This window comes from Apteryx mantelli, chromosome Z (assembly GCF_036417845.1).
Source record: "Apteryx mantelli isolate bAptMan1 chromosome Z, bAptMan1.hap1, whole genome shotgun sequence".
Lineage (NCBI taxonomy): Eukaryota > Metazoa > Chordata > Aves > Apterygiformes > Apterygidae > Apteryx > Apteryx mantelli.
In genome coordinates this window covers 48,856,412-48,884,152 of record NC_090020.1, presented here as the reverse complement: position 1 = coordinate 48,884,152, position 27,741 = coordinate 48,856,412, and the positions used below count along the sequence as shown (strand labels likewise).

The window sequence follows — 27,741 nt, the reverse complement described above, 5'->3', positions numbered from 1 at the left end:
AAACATAAATGCCCCACAAGGTCTACCTGCAAGTCTTACCTATGTGTCCTACCAACAGATGCAGGCAGATACATGAATTACCACTTTGCACATCAGAGCCACAATTCTCCTTTATTGAAATGAAAGCTTCATTTTCAATTTCATCTCTTCCAGCAGGTCTCTCTAAAAGACTCACTTTTTTACCGAGGAACTGAATTAATAACACCTAATTGCTTTTGCGATTTTTTTAAATAGATCCATCTTCCCTTTGGGTTTCATGCTTTTAATGAGTGCATATGTTTTTCTGAAGGCTTGAACATAATGAGAAAACTGCTCCACGCTCAGAGTCACTGCCTCAGTAGCTCACGGGATTGTTTTTCTCCCTTCCCTTACAAACATTTATGCATCTGCTCAACTTGAAGCCTAGAGATACCTTTTGAGAACTGCCAACTTGTCTGAAGTTAAATATTTGCATGCAGATTTGATCTAGGTTTGATCCCACAGCGTAGGGTCAAACACTAGGCATGATCTTTTCCACTGCACTGAATAGGTGTTTGAGAGATAGTTCTTCAATATAAAGCAGTAAGTAAATGGTACCTAGGTGAAGTCAGCCTGTTTGAATTAGAAATAAGTGGAAAAAAATTTGAAATTTGCATTATCTTGAAGATTTTTCTAAATAAAAGTAATTGTCTGGATTACTGTCGGTATTGGTTATTTCAGGTTCAAACCAGAAGACTTCTATCTGTCATCCAGTTCCTAGGAAACCATTTTGAAAGAATAAAGTTGCTGTTTACAGGATTCTTAAAACTTTTTGTGGGGAAAAAGCATCAGAGTAAGACAAGAACAGAGAGATAAATGATCACACAAGAAGGTAAAAAAACAACTATGTCCAGGCCAAAAGAAACCAAAGGGTTTTACAAGCAGGAACAAGCTGACCCACAAGCAGAGGACTGATTCAGCTGGGTTTCCCATGGACTTGTCCTACACCCCCAGTATTGCTCCAGCCTTCCCCATGCCCCCCATCACCCCTGCCCTGCTGGGCAGCTCCTAGCATCTGTCACTGGTTGGATCCACACACCATTGCCCAGCTGCCTTCTGGCTTTTAGAAAACAGTTTTAGGGCTAAAACTTTCTTCAGTGGATGGCAGCCAGCTGTCAGTTTTGATGAAACTTCTGGGAATTTCACATATTTGTGCCTTCTACCTCTGTCAAATTTGGTCCGGATTCACTCTCGTCCATGAAAATTCTCAAGGAAGATGAGCTAAAAATCTTAAGGAGGAAGAGAACTGACAGAGCAAGTCATCTTTGTCTTGTTTTCTCAGGAAACCAAACTAAAAAGATACCTCACTGCAGCGTTGTCTCAAATGATAAGACAGGCCAAGAAAAACTGAGCCACGCTCAAGAACAAATCCTAAGAAAGTAAATCGTGCTAGGTGAAAAAGAAAGCAAAATTTCTGGTAAGCAAAATTTCAAAAATGAAATGAAGCTATGCATATGAAAAATACAGCCTTACAAGAGGGTAAATCACTTTTAAAGCATCATAAAAATGAAACTTCTTTAAAGTTCATATATTGCATCTTGTTTCTACTAGTTATCCTACCACATATTGCAATATGCACACAGTATCAAATTTGTTTCCAGGGTTTAGGAGGTTATGTCTCTATGCAATCAACTACTGTGTTCCCTTAGGTACAAATAACTGACTTATAAAGCATTTCAAATGAAGGTTGTTCACTTTTACTAGAAAGAAACACAATGACAATGTAATTTTCTTAATCTCCTGTATGAATTTCCTTCCATGCATTACATTTTCATCCCTCATTTCTTTTGTCTCATTTCACATCTCCTATTATAGCTGTTTTAATATGCTTATTCGCCAATATCTCACTGGAACTGCTTCAATTCACTTACTGTAGGTAATTAGCTCAGTGTTTTGGAGCCTCCATTATCTGTAGCTCAGCCTGTCCTGTTTGCTTCAGAATATTTTTTTCGCTTTTTTTTTTCCCTCTCCTTAGTCCCAAATTTAGGAGAACAGGGACACAACCTTCTACAAGTTTGCCATTTGAAGGAATAGCAACAGATGCCTGAGAAGAGTAAAGCACAAAGATGGAGAAACGGCTTTGCATTTAATGGGGGGAGGGAAGGAGGGACTGAATACCTCCAACAAGAGCTGCCAGAGAGAGAAAACAAAGTGCAATACCATAAAGCTTACGTCAGGAGCATCCCAGCTCATGCTCACACACAACATCCATGGGAGCAACTACAAATATACAACTACTCTACTCCAAACCTGATAGAATGTTTACAGCTCTGATTTGGTTTTCCAGGTCTACAACACTAGCAAAATAAACAGTGATCAGACTTTAGCATAAAACCTAAAATAAAGAATAACATACCTTTCCCCAGTGGTATAGATTTTTTGCCAAATCAATTGCACATATTTTGAAGAATCACATGTATCTTTGAATACTGATGTGGAATCCAGCTGTTCATTCATTGATCTCTGAGTAATGTGTTCCTGGTTACCAGTTATTGAGGGTTTTTCATTTTTTCCCTAACTCTTGCCTCTCTTAGTTGAATACGTGGGCAGTCTAAGCCCCTAACTTAGGCACCAAAATTAATTAATTAATGGATGACATCAGTCTTGTAAACTCACACTCTTAAGGGAAACTCTTGCAAATAGCAAGTACCTGGGACCTGAGAGCTGTCATAATACACAATTGGGATACCCACTGAAGTGTGATTTTCTCCGTCAAGGAGGAGGGAAAGAATATATATACCTGGAAGATGTTCAGTTAGGGGACAAGTTTATAGGCAGATCACTTACTCTGAAGACTGAGACAAAAAACAAAACTAGCAAAAAATGAAAACCACCATGTCCATGTTCGATGGATTTAAAAACTGACATACACTTGCCTAATAGAAATGTGTTGATCAAAGAATTCCACTACCTGGATACTGTGAGAAACAAATTTTCCTAAACTAGGGACTTGATGTGTGCCATTTAGTTTAGAAAGAACAGAATATAAGACAGACAATGGTTGTGGTCTCAGTTCAAATACCACAGAGTCAGACTCTGCTTGTATTATATAGTGTTTGTGTGTCTACATATTCATATTAGAGCTATTGTAAAATACATTTCTTCTGCTCTAAGCAAGATGGTAGAGCACAGAAGTCATTAATATGGCTGCTGGCCTAAAAAACACACTTTGTTTTTGCAGACATCAGTGCACTGATTAATGTAATATTTACTGAGATGAAAATAATATATGAAGCTATCTATCATACAAATTAAACAAACTTTGGGTAATAATTTAAAATAATTAAATCTTAAGTCATCACTGAAAAAAATATCAGTTCCTTACTTACGTGGAATTCAAATTCTAAATTCTTGACAAATATTTTAAGTCAACTTCCAATGCTGCTTATATCTGTTTAAAAATATGTTTTAAAATGTTATAAATCTGTTTTCAGCTTTAATTAAGCAAATCTACAGAAAATCTTTTAAACATTTAACAGTACTGAACACTTTACTTCCACAGCCAAAATGATATATTTGGGCTTCTTCTTCACCTCTCTGTGTGTGCAGAGCATTTCCATACATTTCCTTAATTTTTCATCACTGGCTATTGAGTTCTTTCTTAACAAGGGTTTTTCATAACTATGAAACCAATGTCCACATCTAGCTGATTAAAACATGAGACCTGAAACATTTTCAGAAGATGACTGGGTTGGAAAAAAAATTCCTGGAAAGCATTACTTTCCTTCCTCTCCAGCTTGCATTTCTGTCCTAGCTCAGTCATGTCTTACAGGTTTATAGGTTATCAAATGGTGTGATAGCAACATACTCCCACTGGGCACGTGGTAGGTGCATCAAATATTAAGCAATTGTCCTGCTATTTGTCTAAGCAACCTGACTCTATTTAAATAAAGTAGCAAAATTTCCACTGTCTTCAAACCAACTGACCCCACTTTGTGGTTCTGTTCTTAACATATTTCCAACAAAGTTAAATTTGCCCCCTTCAAAGCCAAATAATCTAATAGCAAAATGTTGGGGGGGGGGGGGGGCGAAACACATCTCAAGTTAGCCTAACCATTATTAGAAGTTCCTGAATACTTTGGAGGGAATGGCTATCTCCATGCTCAGCTTGGATTTTGTTTTGCTAGTTTACATTTCCCTGCTGCCATATGCGCTGCCCAAGATTTCCAAAACATGCTAAAAAAGTGCATATTGAGCATGAATGCTTGAAGATTAATGATGATCAGAAAAGCTTTACGTGTGCCCCTGGGTCTTTCATTTAATGCATTTGCTAAGGTATTGTGTAGACTGGAGAAGAGCTTTGATTGGGAGTTTCATAACCGGTTACCAGGACTCAAATTATGCAGACTTTGAAATGCGCACACAGGGGTAGGCAGCCTGCATCCCTAAGTCTCCTCTACATAGCAGACTCACACTTCATTTGCCGTGGGAGCTGCACACAAATAACATATTCTAGCTTTTTTTGCATCATTTATTACAGAGATATAGGATTCATTCGTTCTCTCTTATTTTTGTTAAGCTTCTCTAATCTCGAACTAGCTCCTGTTGCCTAGGGATTTTTGTCTTTGAGACACCCATACAAAGACAAGAGTTGCATAGAGATGCATCATAAAAAGAGATCATACACAAGCATATTCATACATTTACCACAACATGAAAGCAACTGCTACTGCAAAAGCAGAAATCAAGGAGACAAAAGGCAGCAGTCACACTTTCATTAACAGAATATTTTTGCAACTGCTGCATATTTTCTGCTCTGCACTCTAAAGGCCCTTAATGTTCCAACCAAAACAACACAGGACTTTTGTTAGCAGAAACAACAGAGCCATCTGCTGGCAAAAAAGAAAAACCTTAAAATCCAGTCATCCGTTAAATCACAGCTGTGCGCTCTGCTACTGTAGCAGAAGATTACAAAAATATTTCACACATGTTTATTCCCAAACTGGAATACCACTCTTATTCCTGAACCTGCAATCCTTCTGAAGAGTTTCAGAGCTGAAAGATGCTTTTTCAGTAATTTTCTCCAATCTGTTTACACTTGATCTACTTTTACCATGTTTTACACCAGGAAGCAGTATAAGGCCTACTTCTCAATTCAAATTGTCATTGCCTCAGTAATGGTCAGCAACAGGACTTCACATATGCAACATCAACCAGCAAGCTGCAGCTTTCCTAAGGTTTTCCTAATCTTTCTATTCAAAATACATAGTGAGACACTTTGCAAAGCATATTTGAGTCTACTGTGTTACAACCCTCCCGCTACCGGTCATGTTCAGATACCTACAGTCACGTGCAAAAAGACACTGTAAGCCAGGTATGTATGCAACTTGAAGTGTAAAGTATTTTGTAAGTAATGGTACATACGTTAACCACATGCAAAATAAAATTCAGATTCTCACCCTTTCTCTAGGTATTCATGAAGCCAGGAAGCACGTACTCTTGCCATTGCACTGAATTTTAGCACTCAGCTATTCACAAGTGTTCAAACACTAAGAATTAACTTAGTTTAAGAGGGCTTCCAGCTTCCACTCTTCAAATACAGCTTGGGATTCTCTTAACATCTTCTTTCCTCTGCAGAAGAGGAAGAAATGCAAAAAAAGTCTTGATTTAAGATAACAAAACAACAGCAAAGAAAATTCAGACCAGAAGTTTACCTCAGCTGTAACAGCTACCCACTGTTACTCTCTTGTAAGGCTCCTGGAATCCATCAGATCTTGGCCTCTCTTTGTGAGCAGACATCCACAAGTCAGTTATACGCTACAGAAAAAAAAAGTCCTATAAGCTGTTTTAAGCATTACCTTAATCAAAATGACTATCAACTCTGCTGTCAGGGCAGCAAGCACAAGAAAACATGAATGACTGAGTAGCTATGGCTATTTCTATTTCTACCTGTTGCCAATGATGAGGACATGATGCAAAATGGACCGTACACCAGCTTCTGCTCACATGCATTTCCAGCGATGTCTAGTTCTCCTACTCCTTCAACGCCTGCTCCTGAAACTAGACTGGGCTGGTTTTGGAAAGCAAAACCTATCTTAACATTTTACACAGTGCCAAAGAAAAACCTGAAGTGGCAACATAAAATTTTAAAAGTTAGGATCCTTATGGCTAACTCACTAGCAGAACAGGCAGCTCCAATTTTTTTTCAGTCTGTTCAACCACACAGTGTGCCACAGAATTTCAAGTTGTTCATGCTTCACAGCATGCAACAGTAACAGATATGTTGTAAATCTGTCTTGTCTACCTAGCCAAAATAGCAAATGAAGGTATCAAATTTTCTAAGAGTTTTGGATACTTCCAATTTCTCACCTTTTGAGTAGAAAAATTGTTGTTACTCAGAAAGGAAAAAAAATACAGAGTTTGCTAAAATGTGGAAATACAAAATTAAGGAACATACAGTCTGCTAGCATACACTGGCAAAACACAAAGTTCAAAAAACTCAAAAAGAAAAAAATTCTACCTGCTAATCCCACCCTAAGCTCTACAAATAATTCATGTATAGCTGCTTTCCCTCTTAAAAAGAGCTCCATCATTGTTTCCAAGCAAAATTAAGGGAAGAAAGCTTTAAACAACCGTTTTCAATACTGAGTATCTATCACTACGATGACAAAGTATTTTGCTATAGCCTTCAACATCTCAGACATGGAACAATATTTCCAAACAGCAGTAATAGCCTTTATTAGACAAATTCATATACTTTGAAAAATTAAATATGCTTTCAGGAACACAAGCCCTTTCTCAAGTGGGTAGCAACAGCAGCCGACTTCAAAGCCAAATGTGACGAGAGCAACTCTGCAGAGTTTTCTTAGGTATGCACCAGACCATCTCTGAAAGAAAGGTAGCTGGTACCTGCGAACACATGGAGTGCCGTTTGCAAAGAAAGATTCACAAAGACAACTCTAAGCAAGAGACACAGGAAATGTCAGACTTCTATCAGACATCTACCTACTGAGAGAAGGATGCTTTTGTCACAGAATAATTTAAGTTAGAAAGGATCAGAGGTTATCCAGCCCTACTCCCTGCTTTGGGCACCACTGGTCCAAGTTAGCTAATGTTAGAACTAGACAAGTTTTACAAATCTTGCCTTAAAAAAAATTTTAGATGTGGAACTTCCCTGAGACAAGAACAAATCTTCCAAGAGTATTGTACCTATTCAAAATCAGTATACCTATTTCAATTAGAAGTTTCATTTAGCAGCTCCTCTAAGAGTCCTAGAAAGGACACAAATGGTTTATTATAGTTTTGCTTCAGGTGACCATGGTGTAGCTATACATTATTAGCAGCCATAGTGCTAATAAGCAGAATGTTTTCAACTTTGTAGACTTCCTGAATTTGGGTGAACAGCAAAAGCAGTTGCTATTAGCCTTTCCTAGCCACAGCTAGTCATGGCTTCTAAACGTATCCTGCTTCAAATTCACTCTCCTCGGTTACCTGAAGTTTATTCTGCCTTCCTAGTAAATAAAAAGATAACCAGTTAACTTGATATAAATGAATGAAATTTGACAAAAGATATCTGAATCATTTGGGGCTGAAAACAGAACTTAAGTAGCCTGACATGAGCTTAATTGCCACAAGCAAACAGAAGACATTTCCACAAAGGAGAAGTGCTAGCTAAGCCAGCTCTATCTTTTTTCCCCTTCCTAGAGAGCACTTCATAGGCTGAGCAGATGTGTCCATGTCAAGAGAAAGGGACTAGTGCAGGCCCTATGCTGTCCTTAAATCTACCATAAATAGGGTGTCCCTTAGCATTTGAAAATCACTTACTAGGAAATGTTCATCTATCCACTTTCAACTGAAAAAAAAAAAGTGGTATCATTATAGGACCTTTGATCATGATCCTCTTCTGAATTCAGAGGTAGGTTGTCAAGTAAGAAAACACTTCTGAAGTTAATACTGAAAAATGGTACTATTTCTTTATTCTGAGTATTTGCAAACATCTATAGTACCTGTTGGTGGAGCTCTACCCCACCAATCAAGCAAATAGCACCTTAAAACAGAGAAAAGAAAAAAAGAAAAAGCTCAGCCTTGAAGCACATACTCATGGTAGCTAATTTTGTGTCTTTTAAAAAAGTAGGTAGGTTACTCAAAAAAAAAAAAAAAAAAAAAAAAACACATTCTCAGGAGTTCTAAAGAGCATTTTTCACTATAAAAGTAACAGAAAATTACCAGGCAAGGGCTTCAATGTTTGTGAGATTTTGAGCTAGAACTGCAGAATGATATACTTAAGGTTTACAAGCTTACTTCTGGCTCACAGATGATTAAAAACTTTCTCTCAACTACAGCGTTTACTTGGGCAACTTCCATTTGTTTGAATTTGTTTTGAAAAATGATCACACTAGTTAGAAGACGCAGCTTTCAAGAAGTTTCAAAACAACTTTATTTTGGACAAGACCTGAGATTTTTCTTAAACTCCAGATCTACAGTAGTTAATAAGAAATCCAGAACACGTCCATGAATTTAGCAGTCCTAGCACTCTAAACAATAGTTCATAGAGCATGTACAAATCTGTTGTAAACTGCTGTTTAAAATTTTTTTTTTTAAATCAAGAGTATGCTGTTAGCATGAAAAGAACTGCTATCACCCACAGTGAGACATAAGCACAGTATTAGCTGCTAAACAGTTTAAATGTAAGATACAAGCTGAGATACAAGCCCCAAAGGACACTGCAGGATGCAGGAACAAATAGGTCTTCCCCCACAAAAATTCAGGTAGAAGTTACACATCATAGAATAGAGATCAGAGGCCATAGTGAGAAATATCTATTGCTTTAGAGAATTAATTTAACTTTGCTAATCATCTGCTAAAATATGGACCTGTTTCCAGGTGAATGGATAAACTTATTCAGGACACAGCTGTCAAGAACTAAGACAAAGTTGTAAATATTTGTAGTCCTTTCTAATCATGGTGCTCATCCTCCTAAGTTAGTGAGTGTAATATTTAACAAGTCACAGGACAAATAAGTTGCAACAGCCTTTAACATTAACTGCTATTTTACACCATGGCAACACTTCCTTCCTTCCCCACCCAGATAACCACCCCAACCAAGAGTGCAGGAACTTCCTGAGAAGAGGAAGCTCCTGTTGCTCTGCCCCACAAGTTCTTCAACATGCCCAGTCATGCTACCCAGCAGACTAACCTATGAGCTCACAGATGAGTCACACCAAGAGAAGAAAGTTTGCCAGTTTAGCTTCCATATCTTTATTACAATTAAGTGATTTGCTATACCTCACACAAACTGTCAGAGCCAGAAACTGAACTCAGATTTTTAGGCCCCATTTCCAAGCTTTATGGAAGATCAGTATTTATTTCTTGTAAGGGAAGTTACCCATCTTGCCACAGGCCCATTTATCAGGGAACTGTTATCAGTAGACCTTGAACTAAATACGGAAAACTTAAGCTGTTAAATTCTGCCCCCTCCTCTGCCTCAAAAGGCACGAAGCCTTTGTATAGTAAGATGTGTAGTCAGTTTTGCTTCTTGCCTAAAGCAGTTCTTTCTAAATAGCTAACCCAGCAAAGGATCCTTTTGAGAAAAGCTAGGCAGATGTAAGTATGTAACAGCTGCATTCAGAGAATTTGATAAAACATGAGCCATTTGCTACCTTCCTTTGTAGCACTTGACTAGAGTCTCAGTAATGAGTCAATGAGGTACAGTCCATGTAACCAGACAAAAAGGGCACACTTGGCTACGTAAGAGCGAAGTACCTACCCAGTTGAAGAGAAAGGAAGTTACATTAACTTCAGAGTTCAGCTGCTGCAGAGGATGTATTGCTCATTAAAAATGTCTATTACTGAGTGATATTTCAGTAGCAGGCAGTATAGCTTAATACCTAGTTAGAGTGGCTAATTCGCATCTGTTGTGCTCAATATAGACCATTTTAATGATGTGCAGTAAGTCAAAAGGACCAACTAAAGCTATGTTTTTCTACTGCTGGTGCTTGCACACCTGTTCCTTGCTTTTTCAGCATTTTTTTGTTTCTTTGAGTGCAGAAGCCTAGAGCTCAACAACCACCTAGAAATAATCTAGCACATACAGAAGTTGTAAGAAAATAGGTTTTATTTTCAATTTTTATAGAAAAATGTTAATAATGCCTAGAGAGAGAAACTTTACAGCAACTTGCTATATATCTCAGAGAGAAAATAAAGCACTTAATTTAACAAACATTTTGCTGTTACAAGCATGGCTAGCATATAATAACTATTTACACTTTTCTACAAATACTAAAAAGTGAACAATTTATGCCATTAAGATAGCATGTAAAAATATTTTTAAAACATGTCCATATTTGCACATTCCCAAGTGTATCTACAGTCAAAATCAGCATCTAAGGTACTAGCCTAGATTATGTGCACATTAAAATAATTCCCATTTTAAACACTGACAGTTCCCTTTGATATATCAAGTTACTTATTTTCTGCTACTAGTCTCACTTATTACTTTATAAGCAGTGGAAACATGTCTCACAGTCCAGTTCAGCTCATTTTTCTTCTTTTTGATTAGACTACTCCATCTTGTTTCACTCAAATTAGATGTTTATATTTAGAAGTCAGCCACCTGAAAAACATATCACTTTTTTGGAAATACACAATAGAATAACAAAAGTCATGCTTAGAAATTAGTGAACACTACAAATTCACAAATATTTTAAATTGTTCAAGAATAAATACTGCTCTTTTACACTTAGGTAATATTGTACAGGAATTTTGGCACAAAAGTTGTAACAGAGCTTACTCCTATTGGCTTCTTTTGAAAGTCCCCAGTTTGCTCAGGATTATATGCGTACAGCAGATACCATTTCTGAATCCTTCTGTGACCGGGCTGAACTTGGTGGAGGCTTATATAAACAGATCGCTACAGTAACAAAGATGATCGTGACGATTTTACAAGCAGCACCTGGAAGCAAATAGGACAGTTCTTGTTGCAGATCACCTCCAATAGTAGACAAGAATATTTCTGTTATTGTAAAATTTTACTAAGTTATACTGAAAGTTTTTAATTGGATGTTATTAGCTTCAGTGGATTTTGGATGAACTACAAAGGGTAAGTAAAAATCACCCAACTGGCCCATCTGCCTGCTGGTTCTTACTTGCAGCAGGAATTTCCATTCCTTCAAGTCTCTGCTTCTTCACCCCACTGCAGCCTGAAGTATACATCTCCCCTTACTTCTTGCTTCATTACTATTCTTTGTCTCTTCGGTATTCTTTGCCACACACACTGCAACTCCCCCGGTACAAACCTGCAAGTATTCACCCCTCAGCTACCTTAGAAAGTCCTTCCATTTACTCTTCACTGATAGAGTGGTATTTGTACAACACTCCTGGGGGAAGACAGACTAGAGGAGGTATTGTATTCAGTCATTGACATATGCCTGAAAGATACTGAAACCTGAAATTGTGTTTGCTGCTTTTTCAGTCTGAAGGTTAGATATTAGCAGTTCAGTTTAGGCAATCTGAGTACCATGACTGCTAGAAGACTTGACAACTGCAGCTATCACAGATGCAAACTTGACACCCCCCCACTCCCAAAATTTGTATGCACACACACACCTGAAGGGAACCATTGAACGAGCTGGGAATTTTTTGACCAGTGCTGAGATATTTTCAGACCTTGATATTAATTCAATGAAAAAACCTGAAATATGACAAGCGTGAGAAGACTCCTCAGACCTTAAGTTGCTAACAAGCCAAGAGAAATTAGACTGAATGTGTGCCAATTCCTTACAATTCAGAAAACAGTGTGAGAAGATACTGAAGAACAGAACCATTTCATATTCTTATGTTATAAAAAAATCTTTTATAGGCCATTTTTAATAACCGCTCAGTGGGGTCCCAATCCTTCTGATATTTTGCTTTCTGATATTTAGAAAAGACATCCCAGACAGATTTATTTTAACACTGCTGCTAAGAAAGCATATAAAAGTTTAAGGTTCCATTTTAAAATATTCTAGTTCCCATCTAGCAGTCAGGTACAGTATATCTATTACCTTGTACATGTAATTCATATATAGAAGAGTCACTTACTTATACCCATCAGCAGATAAGCCATTCTTTCATTATCATAAACCCAACAGGCTCCTTTGGTTTTACATTCATTAATATCCCATAGAATACAACTGTTGTCTATTGCCACACCAAACAATATTGGTCCAGGAATAGTACCTAAAAAACAGTAACATATTTGAACATTTCAAGTAGCTGGAATAGTCTTACCTGACCTGAATGGATACAGTGAAACTCCAAAGTGGTGGGGAAGATAAGATGAAACCCACACACCATAAACATAAGCATTTTAGTCAGAGCTGTAGGGCTCATATTACATAGCAACTGTGCCTCTTCCACTGATCTCAATTAATAAGTAGTATGCATACAGTACCTCACTTTTTCAAACAAGAATTTTCTTCAGAGACCTGAACTTCTCATAATTTCCTAAGCTTTCATAGGAAGATTAAAAGTGCGAGTAAAACTTATGAGGGGTGGGGAAGGTAATCAAGGAGGTAGGATTCTACCTGAAGAAAAAGAAAGCCCCTTTCTTCAGATCAAGTATACCAAACAGCTGCAAATGCAAAGGCTTAAGATATTGGTATGATACTGTACTCAGTTATACATTATTTTTCCATCATTCAGATACAGACAAGGTTTCTGGAAAAATTCCATGTGAAACAAGTTATTCCTTTTTAGAATTCATTGGATTTACATGATCTTTCTCAGAACAATGCTTTATAAAGCACAGATGTTTTGCATCTAAGTATAGCCAATGTTATTACAAACACTCTAGGTACACACTGCATGTTTACCCAGCCTACTTAAGGCCTAAACTGATCTTAAGCTAACAAGCAGCTATATCCTCACTACAGGTCTTCTACCTAGAATCCTTGTGTGATCCCTAGATTCTCTATGGAGGGACATATCAGAGGCTAGGAGTTAATATAGCATAAATATCCTGTGGGTAGCAATGCTGTTAGTTGTTGCCTTCTTCAGCTGCAGTCACTATGGGCTGTGCAAAATGTCCTCCTGTCCTCTGCTCCACAGTGGAGTCAGAGTCCTAAGCCACAGATGGCATCTGCCTTTTAACAAGTTTATTCTAAGTTCATGAGAGACTGCTACAAACTCCTCTCAAAGCATCTTAATGCATCACTAATTTCAGAAAAATGTCAAGCAGATTGACAGTAGAATGAAAGTAGATTACACAGACAGGTATTCCAACAAGAGTCATACCTAGTAGTCGTAGAAACACTGACTGTACTCCAAGCGCAAATGAGCGCTGTTTATCTGGCACACACCTGTTAAAAAAAAAAAAAAAAGATTTGCAGTTTAAGGCCTTGGTAAACAAGTTTGATTTTGAGGAACTCTGAGGAACTTTGTTCCTCAATGAATATGCTTTGTCTTAATATATGCTTTTGACTTGTTGATTGCAGAGGATTTTAGAAATCCAGTGTCCAGAACAAATAATCTAACAACTTTAAGAGGCATTTGTCAAAAGATATGATAGAGTAATTACATAGATTGATTTTTTTTTTAAACAAGAAAAAGGATAAATAAAAAGCTAGCTTATCAAGAGTACCCTGATACATTGTCTAGCATTTTTCCAAAAAACAACCAAAGGCTTAAGACGAACATAGCTACAGTGTAACCCTGAGTTACTCTAGCTAAAGAAGCCATACATGAACTGGGACTAGGCTTCAGCACAGCACTGGTTGTTTTCCCCTTAATTTTTACATATATTCACCTGGCCATATAACTGATCAGTTCTAGCCTGTGCCATGCAAGTCCATATGCTGATGTAACAACAACAATATGTAACAATATGATGCAGCATTAAGAATTAACTCATTCATTTCCTTCAGAAATTTCTCTAGCTACAAGAATTTTACCCTGACAATGTCTTAAATATTACCATAAAGAATAAATTTAACTTAATTCATACAATTTAGTTTCAGCACTGTTTTCCTTACTCCTACTATATCATATATATTGAAGCACTGTCAGGGCAAAAAGACAGTATTTAAATATTCAGGAGCAATTCCCTCATTCTGGAGTATAAGAGGATTAACCATAGAAAAACATCTGAGATAAGCAGTTATCAGCAGCCACTGTTAGGATCCCCCATCCACGATGGCAAGGAAAGGAAGGAGAATGAGCAATCTCCTGCAGTGTGCGTTTATTCCTAGTACTAGAACAGTGTCATGAACACATGGACTTACCCTTGACGTTTCAGTAGGCCTCTGTTTTGTGCAAAGATATCAAAATATGCTACAGTAACTTTCCTCACATTCAGCTATTTAAATTAGTTCTTGAATATTTAAGCTGTGCTATAATCTTTTCCATAGAAACTGTTTCACCATTTTAGTTGAAGTGCATGAGGTTTCCAAAATTCCAGAAGTTATTACTCAAAATTCACTAAAACTGTCAGCTCAAAGTTTGAAGCATACAGCAACATTTCACATTATTCTGCCCCCAGACTACCACGACAAGCTGTTAAATCCACATTTACACCAACCCTGAACAGAAGGCTACTACAACAAAGCATTGTTACAGTGTACCTCTCCACCCTGTCAGCCTAGAATGCTGGAAAAATAGAATCTAAAACACCCACTCTTAAAAACATAAGTGTACAGCGCTTGTAAGTCTATACATTATAACCATTTTATTCTTCTATTTTGTAGGTATGATAGGTGCAAGTCAGATTTTAATGTAAAGTGAGAACAGCCCTAGTTTCAAATGAAGACCAATAAATACCAAAATGTACCCAGCTTTTGTGCATATGAGTTTTATGGATTTGAAAGACAGTGAAACTACTGCTTAGCAGGCACATACATCACATTTTACATTGACAGCTACCATAGAATTCCATTATTACAGCATTAATATCATATGAAAGGGAGTCTAGAGTTTGTGACAGTCTGCAATTCCTAAAAATCAGGACTCAGTCTGAATTTGAGACAGGAAACAAAGGATAAGATGATCATTTGGAGATAAGAAGTCTTCCTCAAACTAGATAAACTGCTATTTTGTTTTCTCTTCTTTGTGCAATTTAAAATCCTGACACTACCACGAACAGGGTAGTTCAATATTTTCTTCATCCAGGTACATGGCACACTTATTCTTTCCTTTTTTGACTAAAACAGAGCAAATCATCAATTCAAAGAGCATCTACTAATCAAACGTAACTGTAGAGATAATAGTGAACAATGGTAGGACTGTCCTCTCCTTTGAGCACTGAGAGCTTATTAGATAAAATACTACAACAGAAAATTCCTTGCATACTGGTTTGAGTCTATACTCTAAAGCAAAAAGAATTAAGAGTATTTTACTGATCTGAGTTTTCATAAGAATTCATGTTATCTCTTTCCAGCCTAAAAGACATACCTGAGAATGGCTACAGTTGTTGGAGTAACAGCCATAAATGTAAAAACAACAGCAAAGAAGAAGAAGATCAGAAATAAAGGTAGAAGTTTGCATTGTACTGGACATTTCCCAGGTACAGCTTCATAGAGAAAGTCTTCTGAATTATTTTCTCTTTTTGGTTTCCCAATACAGGAACAGTTGTAGAAAGTCTACAATTTATAAAGCAAACAAAAGTTAGCTCTCTCTATATATGATATTGCGACTGAAACTAATGCAATAGATGTTCAGGGTGCCTGCATCCCACTAGACACAAGAACAAACATTAACATTACAATATGGGAAACAGACCACTTCCTGATGATCACATGACACTGCAACCCTTAAAGGTTCAGCAGAACTAGGCTAATCCAGCTTATCTGAGCAATAATTGTTTGTAACCTAAAGAGATGGTGTCTTTCCCTGTATGGTCTTTCTTTTTCTAGGGAGAGTTCTGAAGTCCTGCTTAAAAAGAAGTGTTACCTGGAATTATCTGTATTAAAGCCTTTAATAAACTCAAGCACTCAAAGAAACGCATTCTTAATTTTCCACGTCCTTCAAATAGTTTTCCTTTGTAACCCTCACTCTGACTTTATTAGGTATCTTTAGCCATACAAAAAAAGATGTGTATACAACTTAAGTATATACTTTACACCTTCGACAAAGCAGACAGCTAGGATTTTGCAAGCTACCAAAGAGACATATAAAAAGTTTTTGATAACAAAGCCATCATAAGTCAGGAAGCAAAATGCTAGCCTTAACTGCTCCCTTGATGCTGCTGAGTTGCTGTGTTCCCTGATTCACTTTTTTCCTTTATGACTTTATACCTTTCCACATTGGTACTTTACCTCTTGAATTCTTACACTATTAACAATACCAATCTCAACAACTGTTATCTTGTTTTAATCTTGCATGACTCTATTGTCTCACAATTTAGCAGTTTCCAGCTGTGCCATATCCAAGTTAAACCTTGGAACACAGACAATTGAACTCCTAAGGGGTCAAGGACTGTTAGAGAGAAAGTAACAGACAGAGGGTTGCACACCAGATAAAATTAGGGTTCAGATGGACCCAGGGGCAAGGAAAAACCCTAACCAGAAGCTGGATTCCCTTTTGCTCTTGCGGGAAGTCAACAGCAGTTGTGTTGGGGTGCAAGACAAAAGAGTAGAATTTCCAGTCTCTGGAAGAATGGTGAAACTAGTGACCAGACTTGAGTTTTATCTCCCCATCCCAAAAACACATCCCTTTCACCTAAATACAGACAGGTTAACTTAAGTTCCTTAACTGACACAGTGAACAAGCATTTCACCTGCCACAAAAGATTTAATCCAAACTTGAAGGATAAGGATCATGTTTGTCTGTTCACCGGAAGCAGGCATACATACTTAAATCATTCCCTCCCACACTCACTTCTTCAGTGACTGAATGAAGGACTATCACTACTAATTATAATTAATTAGTTAGTAAGTATGTTGTAATAATTACAAAGCCATACAAGAATAAGCTCTAACCAGTTCCAGACTACTAGAATCTTTTGTAACGTAATAGCTTTAGCTTCTTTATTTAAATCCATCCATGTTTGTTATGAAAGAAGAAATCAGTGAAGTTTAAAGTTTTCCACAGCAGGGAGTAGCCAGTCTCTCACATGTTATTCTGAATAATACCTGTTATCTTGTTTACATAATCTTATCAGTGTTTATAAATATCTGATGGGAGTCTGTAAAGAGGATGGGGCCAGACTCTTCTCAGTGGTGGCCAGTGACAGGGCATGAGGCAGTGGGCACAGACTGAAACACAAGAAATCCCACTTGAACACAAGAACACCTCCTCTTGTTTACCGTTTTCCCTTTTTGATGTAAGAGGTCTCCAGGCACCCCATAGTTCAGTTTGCCTACCTTTAAATCTTTTCTTCCCTACACTCCTTCCATACCCTTAGTCAAGAGTTTCTTGTGCTAGTAGAGATAAGCACAGAAGAGAGTCTCAGTTCTGGGGAGTCTGGATAATAACCAGTCACTTCATGGCTTGCCATTCCAATATCAGAGACTACTGGTATTTGAAGTTTACAAACTCATAGGGGCAGGTTGCCATACATACAAACATTACATTATGCTTAAAGATCTAGGTAAGAACTGCAATGTCAAGGCAATTGCTTGTTTCTACTTTTCTGATAGTCAATTCTATTTAAAGTAAATTCAAGTTTGGTATATTTTCAGCATTAGAGTTTTAGAAATACATTTGCAACAAGACACTGCACAGCTGAAAAACATACCACCATTCATCCTATTGACAGATGTCTGCTTCAAAGTTCAAATTAAATTTTTCTGTAGTAGCTACCACAAAGATTAGGAAATACTGTGATTTGTTGTCTAAGGAAAGAGCATTTTCCATTTATTTCCATTCCTATTGTATGAATCTGAAACAGTATCATCCACCGTCAATGAAAAGCAGAACATAAAATACCTTTTTCTTGTTGTTAAAAAGATGTGATGTACATCCTGCAAAACAGGGAGAAAAATACTGGACTTCATCTCTGCCACAGACTGGGTAATACATGGAGCGCAAACATCTGCAGTTAGCATTGCATGGTGCTGTTAAGTTATGTAGCATGCCTGTTCTGAAAGTTAAAGGTTAATAGGCTTTTAGTAAAGTAGGTTAAAAACAGACATGCAAATAAGTAATGCAGAGTTTATAGGTTCATAAATCTCACAAAATATTCAGTTCATGTGATTAATGCACTTTAATGTTTAAAAATAAAGCCATGATCCTACCAGTTACAAATCTAGATGGGGAATTCCCATGTATTCTGGGCCTGGTTATTTTTGCTCTATTATTACTCCCACAGATTTCTCCAATCTCCATTCCAAATAAAACAGAGGAAGGAAATTCCACATCCCATCCTAATTCTCTTGCATCATCTCCTCCCTCCCACACACATACACACTTTAATTCATATAACTCACAATTTTAAGAAAAAATAACAAGATTAAAAGCAGTGTGTATTTGGTAATGTCTACTTTACTGATCAAATTCAAAGTTGCTTTTTGTTTTAAATTCAAGTCCAATTGCAAACCCACTGCATTTCTACTTATTTTTAATCCTGCTAGGCAGACATCTGGGCAGTTCCAGCACCAAGAAGGCTGCACACACTAACTGCAGAGTGCCATGACACAGTCTTATCCCACCCAACAAACTCTTAAAGATTTGTCTCATCTGCTGAGAGAACAACTAATGAAGATCAGAGTTTAACTCTTAGGTACTATAACTACTCAGTTTGGTGTTTTAGTTCCAGTATAGGCCATAGTATCTTATATTTGAGGTAGTCCCATTATACTAGGAATATAAGAAGTCAGTTTGGAAAGTGGGAAGACCTCCTTAAGTCATGATTAGAAAGAATAAAAACACCCTTTAATTTTTTAAGTAGTAGTATATGTAATAAACACAAACTTTACACATTAGAAGTTCACCCAACTGAAATTAGACACTGACAGTAGTTTAAATATTGTACTGTAATCTGAAAGTGCCAGATACATCACCTAAAACATAGGTTTCTTCCAAGGAATTTAAGATGGTCACAAATACTAATAGTGAAAATAATTTAGCTAGGAATTAAGCTGCTTACTACACATAACATTCAAACTGCACATGGAATATTAGGGACAACATAAGTACCTATGTACTTGGTTCACGTGTAGTATGACTGAACCTTATCAAGTACATTAGCTCAGAGAATCAAAGTTTGTCTACTCTGGCTTAAAACACTTAAAGTGCAGAAAAAGTATATTCACAGGTAGTTAACTAATCACAGGTTTATTCACACTGTCTTCTTAGCATCTGAGGTGTGTCAAGTCTAGAAGCCTTTATTCAGCTAACAGCAACATTTGCCATCAGCTTACACCTGCGGATGCTGTCTCTTCCCCTGACCTCCAAAGAGGCACAGAGATTTTAATTATGTTCAGAGAAAAATATCAAAGTACAGAATAAATAGTTTAGTGTGCACAGGTTCTAACATCACTTTTCTAGAGCAGCTTAGCAAGTGAGGCCATACAGTGGTCTTAAAAAGCCCTATAGGTTGGGCATTTTGTCATTGCAAAGCAAGAGTCCTAAAGACTTGTTGGAACCAACAGAACTAAAGAAACATTCACTGCATTTCTGTTCCTTCAAGTCTTCAAGAAAATACTTGACAAAGGATTTGGCAAAGAGACTTTGAAGTGTTTAACAGATTACAGTAAACCCTATCCATGAGTTCTGCTTATAACCTACTGTGGTAATAAAACTCATTACAGTTAGCACAGTCTACATAGTTATTAGGAATTATATACTTTGCTTTTAACATATTTAATCTCAGAAGTCTGAGATGATTCTGCAAGTTTGATATCAGAATCAGACAGATAAAAAAGCTACCTACCCACCTACCCTCCCCCACCATTTTTCATGTTTTAGAAACAGAATGCTTGCCATGAAGGCTTTCTTCAGAATGTCCAAAAAAGGTGGGTCTGCACCGATTTGCAAGTCAACTATCAAAGCATTCTTGTAATTTATTTTTTCAGAACCTAGTGTTTCATGTGTTCAATAATATAAGGAGGAGTCAGTCACTTTGCTATTCTCCCATAAACTTATGAATTTTACTACATATTTTAAGCGCCTATTCTTTTATGCAAAGCAATTTCAGAAGTGGCACCACATTAGATCTCCTTCTGATGCATGTCATGTGTCAGGCCAACTACCTGTCAACAAGTAACAGTGAACTAGACAAAACTGAACAATTCTTGATAATTGATACAGAGTGCAGAAAGTTATTTTCAGGACTAGTTAATTCCACATGGCTAGGAATAAGAGGTCATTGGCAACACTGGAACAGTTACAACTACATAACTGAAGTTATGCAAAGCTCTTAGCTTTTATTTAAGAAGTTCGCTTAGGGTAGGATAAACAGCAGTTCAGCTGTACCTTTTGCACCTTCAGCTGCTCATTATCACAGCACCTGGTACAGAACTAAGGCTAGTTTCATATTCTGCTTCCTATATAACCTCTCTGGTATTGTTATATACAGATTTTCTTGCTCAATAAGTATCTATAAACTTAAAAACAATGCTTGCATCCTAATTTCTACAGCTGTAAGGAAAGTGTCCAATATAGCCTTACAGCTAGCATTTTTCATATCCTGAAGTAGTGCCATATTTTAAGCATCAAATGTCAACATCGGCCTTTGAATACACTGTCAATTGATACAGCAAGTTGTAAAGATGAGAACTGTAATGAGTCATAAATTAGGCTTTAAGGATTTTTCCCAATCACTAGTATAGGAAAATAGTTTTATTCATTTTGCATGCCTTCTGGAAGACAAAAAAAGAATGACTATGACATCAAGGCATTAAATTTCTACTCTGCCTCTAAAGTTTTACCTGACCTTCCTGGGATCGCTGAAATTATCCTTCTGTCATCACCTTAAAGTTTAGGCAAACAAGGTGACACATATCTAAGATACTTTTGTCATATATGTGCACAGCAAATCTTACTAGGCAATACATTGTACAACTTGGATACAACACAAGTGGCCTATGGTACATCATAATGCATTCAGGCATGTGTTGTGCCAAATTTAAGTTGAATATATTTTCTCAAAATACAACTGCAACTTTTGCAAAGAGTCAAAAATTTGACATCTAACCACTATTGCCTTCAAGCCTTCTGAATTTCTGTCCTGTCAACTTAAGGTTATCTGTTTCAATGTTTTTGCATTTACCTAATGAGAGACCCAGAACAGATATACTATTTCTTTCATGTCACTCTTTGCCTTCAGTGGGAAAACTTCGCAATATTTGTCACTTACATTTATGCTGAAGATATTCTCTTAAAGGACCTACTAAAATCAGTAGCCTTCATATTCTGAGATTTGTGCACTTAATCACGAAGGCAACTAAGATTTTATTTTCATACTTCCTCCCCCCACTGACAGATGTTCTCATTAAGTCAGTAAATAAAAAGCATAAATATCAAGTGAAGAAACCATAGCCACAGCTGTTGAGTAGATGTTCATCTTTTTCCCTAAAAGTATTCCCACTTTGCATTTGCTTCAGAAGCTACAAAACTTTCTCATACCTCTGCCCTGCCAATTTTCTGCATTTTCAAGGTGTGCTTTGTGTATACAACAGAAGAAATGGCATAAAGTGCAAAGATCTTCCCCATTCCAATTAGGTACAAATGCCTTTCTACACACTGGAGCACAACTTGCAGATTATACTTTTGGACAATTACTACTGTGACCTAATGAAATTTTGAGAAGTTATTTGCCCAGTTGAACAGTGTATTACTCATACTTTTTTTTTTTTTTTTTTTTTTTTTTTTTTAAGTGGCAGCTAGCTGTCCTTAGTTGTCAGTCCATTGAAGTTACTTTGCACAACAGCATCTGCCTTTTGGTAGACCCTCAAACAGTTGGAGTTGAAAAAAATGATTATTCTTGCAGAAATTTTTGAATCTTGCTTTATGTTTACTGTCACTTTTCTGAAAGCTTTTCCCTTGCTATACTGATTTCCAGAATAAGTTTTGTTCACAGCAACAGGAAGAACATTCATCCTAGAATTCTGTTATTACAGTTAGTACAAAGATCTACAAATGATTCATAGATTACATTCTCATTAGGAATGAGAATCATGTTCTTTAGGGGATTGAAAAATAGGTCTTGTTTATAGAAATCCTTCCTCTACATGTCAGCCAAAAATATTTTGAATCATGTTATTGCTAAGCTAGGTTTATTCCACACATTTCATTCTTCAGCTTGGGTCACTGAGCTACGCTCTTTACATTAAACTTCTGCATCTCTTTCAGATATTAGACATCCTACCAAGATAAAATAAGTCTCCTTCTGTAAGTGGATGCTAGATGCACTAGAATCTGATACTACAGTAACACCTTGTCTTTTCTAGGGAGAAGTCTGCAACCACTTTGGAGGCAGTTTAAGTTGCAGTGTATCTCAGTATTCTCTCATGAAATTGTTGTGGATGGCAGATCCTCCCCAGGAGCAGACTGCCCAGTTTGTCTGGCACTGGGTAAGTTAACAAGACATAAAAGACACCACTTTTTACAGACAAGATTAGCCCTAGTCAATACCACAGCTATCACACACCTAGGTTACAGAAGTTTTTGTTGTTGTTGAGCAGAATCAGCCTGCTCAGAACATTTTACAGGCCACATACGATTACATTTTCTTATTAGTCTGTTATATGAAGAGTCAAAGAATAAGGCTGAGTTCCATAAAACAGTTGAGTTTTCATATATCAAGATAAAGTGATATTAGATTTTTTAAAGAGTTTGTATTTTGTGAAGTAGCTTATGTATTTTAAACATTAACACCAAGCCCAAGAGTGCATTAAAATATATTTACCCATTATATGTTTCAGAGACACCTGCGAATGGTTCATTCCCACATTTAGCAAATAAAAACACTGTGTTTAATAGTAGTGCCACTGAACAAGTGCCTATCATGAACTTGATTATGCTTTTGCAATCCATTTTGCACTTGGAAACCAAGAAGCCACTTATGATTTGGCCTAGTGCTGCTGCTGGAATTAATACAAGTCCTAGAGGAAAACAAGACACCAGCAATTACACAAAAATGCCAGACACAGTTAGCGAAGCAATTCAGAGTGCAATTTCATGTTAAGAAAATCATAGCGGTTACCTGTATCTTAAGATGCAGCACATGTGATGTCATTTTAAAACCATCCTACCTGAATCTGTCAGCATGAGTAATTTAATAATTTCATTGAAAGTGATTTCTTTTAGCCTTACACTATCTTTAGCCTCTTCAGAAGTACAGTTTAACAGCATGACTCAGGTGTCCAAAACCAAAGTTCAATGCAGCGAACCCAAATTGCTTAGGAGTACATTGCTATACTGGACAAGAATCCCTGAACACCAGTAGGCTGTTTTATGAAGCTTCAAAATGCTATCTCAGTGCTTCCCAATATTTTCACATGCCTATCTGGTGTCTGTTATTATACACTCATGCTGCAAGTTTCCTGTAAGGCAAGACAATCCCTGTTGTACAATATATAGCACAAGATACAATTAAGCATCTACAGAAAAATAGTTTAAGTTGCTGAGTTAAATGGGCCAGTTTTACTATCATTGATATTGTCCATCATAGTGCAAAGAGGATAAGTCATTAGGATACTAGGTGGGTAACTGAGTATTTTTCTATGGCTAATCTACAATGCAGCCCTCAAGTGATCGGTGTAGCTTGCACTGACCTGAGACAACTCGTTTTAGAGACAGTTCTAGTACAGTGGCAGAACTGGTGGAGTCACAGGCCAGATACCTGTAGTCAAGGGTGGTTTAAATAATTAACATGGCCATTAAAATGGCCATTAAAAATACTCAGACTAGCTAGTTCAATATTAGTTCAGGTACAGCTAGCCAGCTTTCAACATTGCAGGCATTTCCTTAAAGTTGTACATTTGATTAACACTACCAATATTCCCAATTCCAGTTAAAAGAAATTAAGACAAGCTGGGGGGGGAGGGGCAGGACAAAATAAACAGAATTTTCCACTTCATTGCAGATTACTGTTTAAAAACTGACCATGTATTTCAATGTATTTATGCAAAACTTGCAGGCTGATTTTTTTTTTTTTTTTTTGAAGCAATGTCATCTGAGTAGCAGTAGTACTAATTTTGTAGTATTACCCAGGGGAATAAGTTATTCAGAAAGTTCCAAGCACAACAACATTTCTGTTGGAGCAAGAGTACTTCATTTAGTATATGCTTGCATCAGAGCACTACAAAGCTAAGTAACTTAGCAAGACATGTTTCAGAAGTACTAAGTCTGCCATCTTGCAAGCATCTGTTGGCGTATCTACCTTTAACTGGTTGCTGTTCTGCAAAAGTAGTTGTGTCAGAATTAATCATGTGTTCTACCTAGCGAAGCATCTCCATCAGATTTTCATATTTGTTTTTCTAATACTCAGCTTCTCACAACCTTTCCTCGTTCCACCTATTTCTATTATCTGGTATGCACACACAATAAATGACAGTGAGCCAACTGCAGAAGCAGTTACACAATCATTTCAGAATATATCCTGGTTAGGCAGTTATTTTATTAGATGTTAACCCACTAGCATTACAGTGGGATTGAAGGGAAAGGCCAGCTCAACCTCTTACTTGCAGTAAGCAGTGCTTTTTCTTCAGCTGCCCTTCATCTTGTTTCCTTTAGTAGCAACTAAAGCTTAGCACTCCTCCAGCTGATTTTAATTATGAAAAATTAAATGCTACTCACCAAAAAAAAGGGGGTAGAAACTACGGTTTTAGCAGCACACAAGTCTCACTCTACTCTAAATGCTAGTACCAGGTCTACTGAACCTACAGATAACTGGTAGACTTGCACCCTTGATGCACCAGGGTTTTCTTAGGACAGGTAAGAACAGCTTAAAAAAACTGCATTTCTGTAGTTTTCATATGAAAACCTTCACAAAAGTGTCTTGGACAAGAAGTGCAAGATAGCCAATATTCACTCTACTATATTAATAATTATTTAAGATTTAAAAATTAAAAACCCATTACCTCCTAGAGTTGCTGAAAAACTTGATGTCTGTCCAAACTGATTTTCTATGAACTTTGGTAGAAATGTGGCAAAGCCTGTGGCAACCAAAGCTTCTGAAGAACTTGCTATTATTAGACTCATGAGCACAGGATTCTTCAACAGTATCTATGGGGAAAAAGTTAGCATAACACTCAGGAAATTATCTCATTGTAAAACCATATAAACTGGACGTCACTATATTTGAAAACAGACCCTTTCATGTTGATCATTAATATGCTTTTCCTGCTTTAACAATCTTAAGCATCAACTAAATGAAGTAGCATGCATTAAAGATTTTCAGCAGCACTGTAAACTTCTTTGTCATAGCACGATGAAAAGAAAAGCTATTACCTTTCTAAATACTCCTGTAAAACCTAAAAATCTCAGATTCTCAGAATAGATCAGTTATGCATAGTAAATTCCAGATTTTCTTACCATGAGAGCCACAGGAAAATCTTTAAAGCTTTTTCCAATGTTCTTTATTTCAACAAGAGCCTCACTTCCATCATTATGGGTCTCAGAGATTTTTTCAGCTTGTATCTTTGCTGTGCCTACAGAAGGAAATATTTTCGGACAATGAATACATTGAACAGTGTTTTTAAAGTTCTTAAATACTGAGAAATATCACAATAAAGATTTCCTTTCCTTGGGAAATCAAGGTCAAACTTGTAAGTCTTGAATATTTTACTGATACAGATCAATATAAAGATCAATAATCTATTCTTGTGGAAAGAAGAGCTTGGTTGAAAGGATCATGCTTCCCTTTGAAAGCTTTGGCTATGAGAAGAGATGTTATCAGGAATATCTTAAGAATTTCAGACTACCCTGAAGCCCACTCAATATTTTTATAGCCTTCCATTCTTCCCAGTTCCTTGTTTCACTGTTCCCTGTCCTCCATTTCTCCTTCCAGAAAAGCAGGATAGGTTCCTTAAAATGCTCTTCTGAGGATATTCCTAGATAGTAGCTACCTGAACAGAGAGGCAGAAAGTATATTAAAAGTATTCTTTGAAAGACTGCCCTGGGATACTTTGATTCATACTTTATTATTCCACCCAAAAAGGCAATGGAGTCAGTCAAAGACAACAATGTAAGAGTGATTAAGTCAATGGGAATTCCTAGATCCTTATGATTCTTGATGCGTAACTCAGCAGCTTTAAATATAGCCCTAGGAGCTTAGCTGCAAGCATTTTCCAAAAACACCGGCCATCAGTTTCTATGCTTTACCTGTTTCCAGTCCTACCCAGCCTTTCTTTCAAGACTCTCCCTCTGCCTTATTTGCCTATGGTTCTAAAGGTAGCATTTTGGAAACAAGGTACTTATTATCAGGTTTTAGCCAAAGACATAGCAAAATGAGAAACAGAACCAGAGAGGAATCAACCATTCTCAGTCCAGCACTGTATAACCCACACATATAGACAAGTCTCCCTTCTGAAGTAATCCATTACTGTTAAATATTTACCTGGCAGGTGCTTTGGAAAGCATGAAAAAGGTATTATCAGAAGCCAAATTGCAAAAAAGCATGCAAGAAATGCCATCCACCATGCCCCAAGCCAACGTGGGTCATCTTGATCCAGCTTTGTACTAAAAAAAGATAATTTGGAAAATGAGATTTAACAGTTATGAACTCAAAAGCAGCAATTTGAGACATCAGCAAGCTTTGTTACACTTGTTACACTTACTTTCTCCTCCTTGTTTTCTCCATGTATTCTGTTTCTTTGCTTGATTAGCATTAAGTATACTTATCAGATCTATTATAGTAATATCACACTCTACCAAATATAGGTCTTATTAATCAATCTGATTCGAAAGCTACTCTCTGGCCTTGATTTCAGGATACTGTAGCATTATAATGCTTAAAGCTGTTTTTAAAAAGAACCTTCACAATCAGTGAGTTATATGAAAGCCAATAGTACCTCAGAAGAATGCTATTGCATTGATCTGAAGTCACTAAAATACAGGAAATGCAACAAGTGTAAACCAAGTTGTAAGTTTAGATATTGTTACAATTCATAATATTATTTTGAAGAGTGAACTGTTACTCAGCTGACGGATTTTCTAGCAAACTCTACCCGAGCAGGAAAGAAGCAATATCCTACTGCTTATATCCCACCTCAGGGAAACCTTTCACACATGATATCAATAGACAGAGTCTAACAGCTAAAGGAATGACTAATCAAAAGCCATCTTTGTTCATCAGCTTTAAAATAACTAGTATCTCCAAAAGCTAGAACTAACTATTTGCACAAAAGGAAAACTTTCAAGGGAGTGACTATTCACAATAGGAAGCATCTTACTTGCTAGAAGCCCTTGTAAAGCAACTTGTTACCAAGTAAAAGTTTACAAAACCTCTGTATTTTCCAAGTAAATGCTAGATTCCCCCCCTCCCATGGGGAGAAGTTGAAGATTTTAATAAGGATTATTAGAAAAAAGAAAAAAGATTAAACATTGTCTTGCCTTTCTGGGATCTGGATATCAATATAAATATTAAGCAGCTGCCCTCCTAAGACATAACCAACAGCAGGGCCCAGCAGTGACATGGCATAGCCAATTCCTAGAAGGGAAAATATATATGTCAAGCTTCACCATACACTTTCAAAGATTTTAAAGAATTTGTAAATAAACTTAAGATCAAATTGTTTCTGCAGTTCAGCCTGTTCCTTCAGTGTCATTATTTAGCCTACAGTGTGCAGAAGACAAATCTGTACTTGTGCCAATTTACTTGAAAATTTGCAGCTCTCATTAAAACCTGCTTTTTCTCAGAGGTTCAAC

General features: G+C 36.9%; 1 protein-coding gene across 1 annotated transcript in view; it reads right to left on the bottom strand.

Moving 5' to 3' along the window:
• Positions 1-10,738: 10,738 nt before the first annotated feature.
• SLCO4C1 (solute carrier organic anion transporter family member 4C1) overlaps positions 10,739-27,741 on the bottom strand; it is a 32,371-nt gene continuing 15,368 nt past the window's right edge. Inside the window, exons 4-13 of the mRNA XM_067315850.1 lie at positions 27,427-27,523; positions 26,432-26,553; positions 25,408-25,523; positions 24,954-25,098; positions 22,778-22,973; positions 17,857-18,010; positions 15,382-15,569; positions 13,231-13,295; positions 12,037-12,174; positions 10,739-10,909 (exon numbers count right to left, since the gene is read on the bottom strand). Coding sequence (XP_067171951.1) covers positions 10,788-10,909; positions 12,037-12,174; positions 13,231-13,295; positions 15,382-15,569; positions 17,857-18,010; positions 22,778-22,973; positions 24,954-25,098; positions 25,408-25,523; positions 26,432-26,553; positions 27,427-27,523 — 1,343 coding nt within the window. The 3' untranslated portion in view covers positions 10,739-10,787. The remainder of the gene's footprint in view (positions 10,910-12,036; positions 12,175-13,230; positions 13,296-15,381; positions 15,570-17,856; positions 18,011-22,777; positions 22,974-24,953; positions 25,099-25,407; positions 25,524-26,431; positions 26,554-27,426; positions 27,524-27,741) is intronic.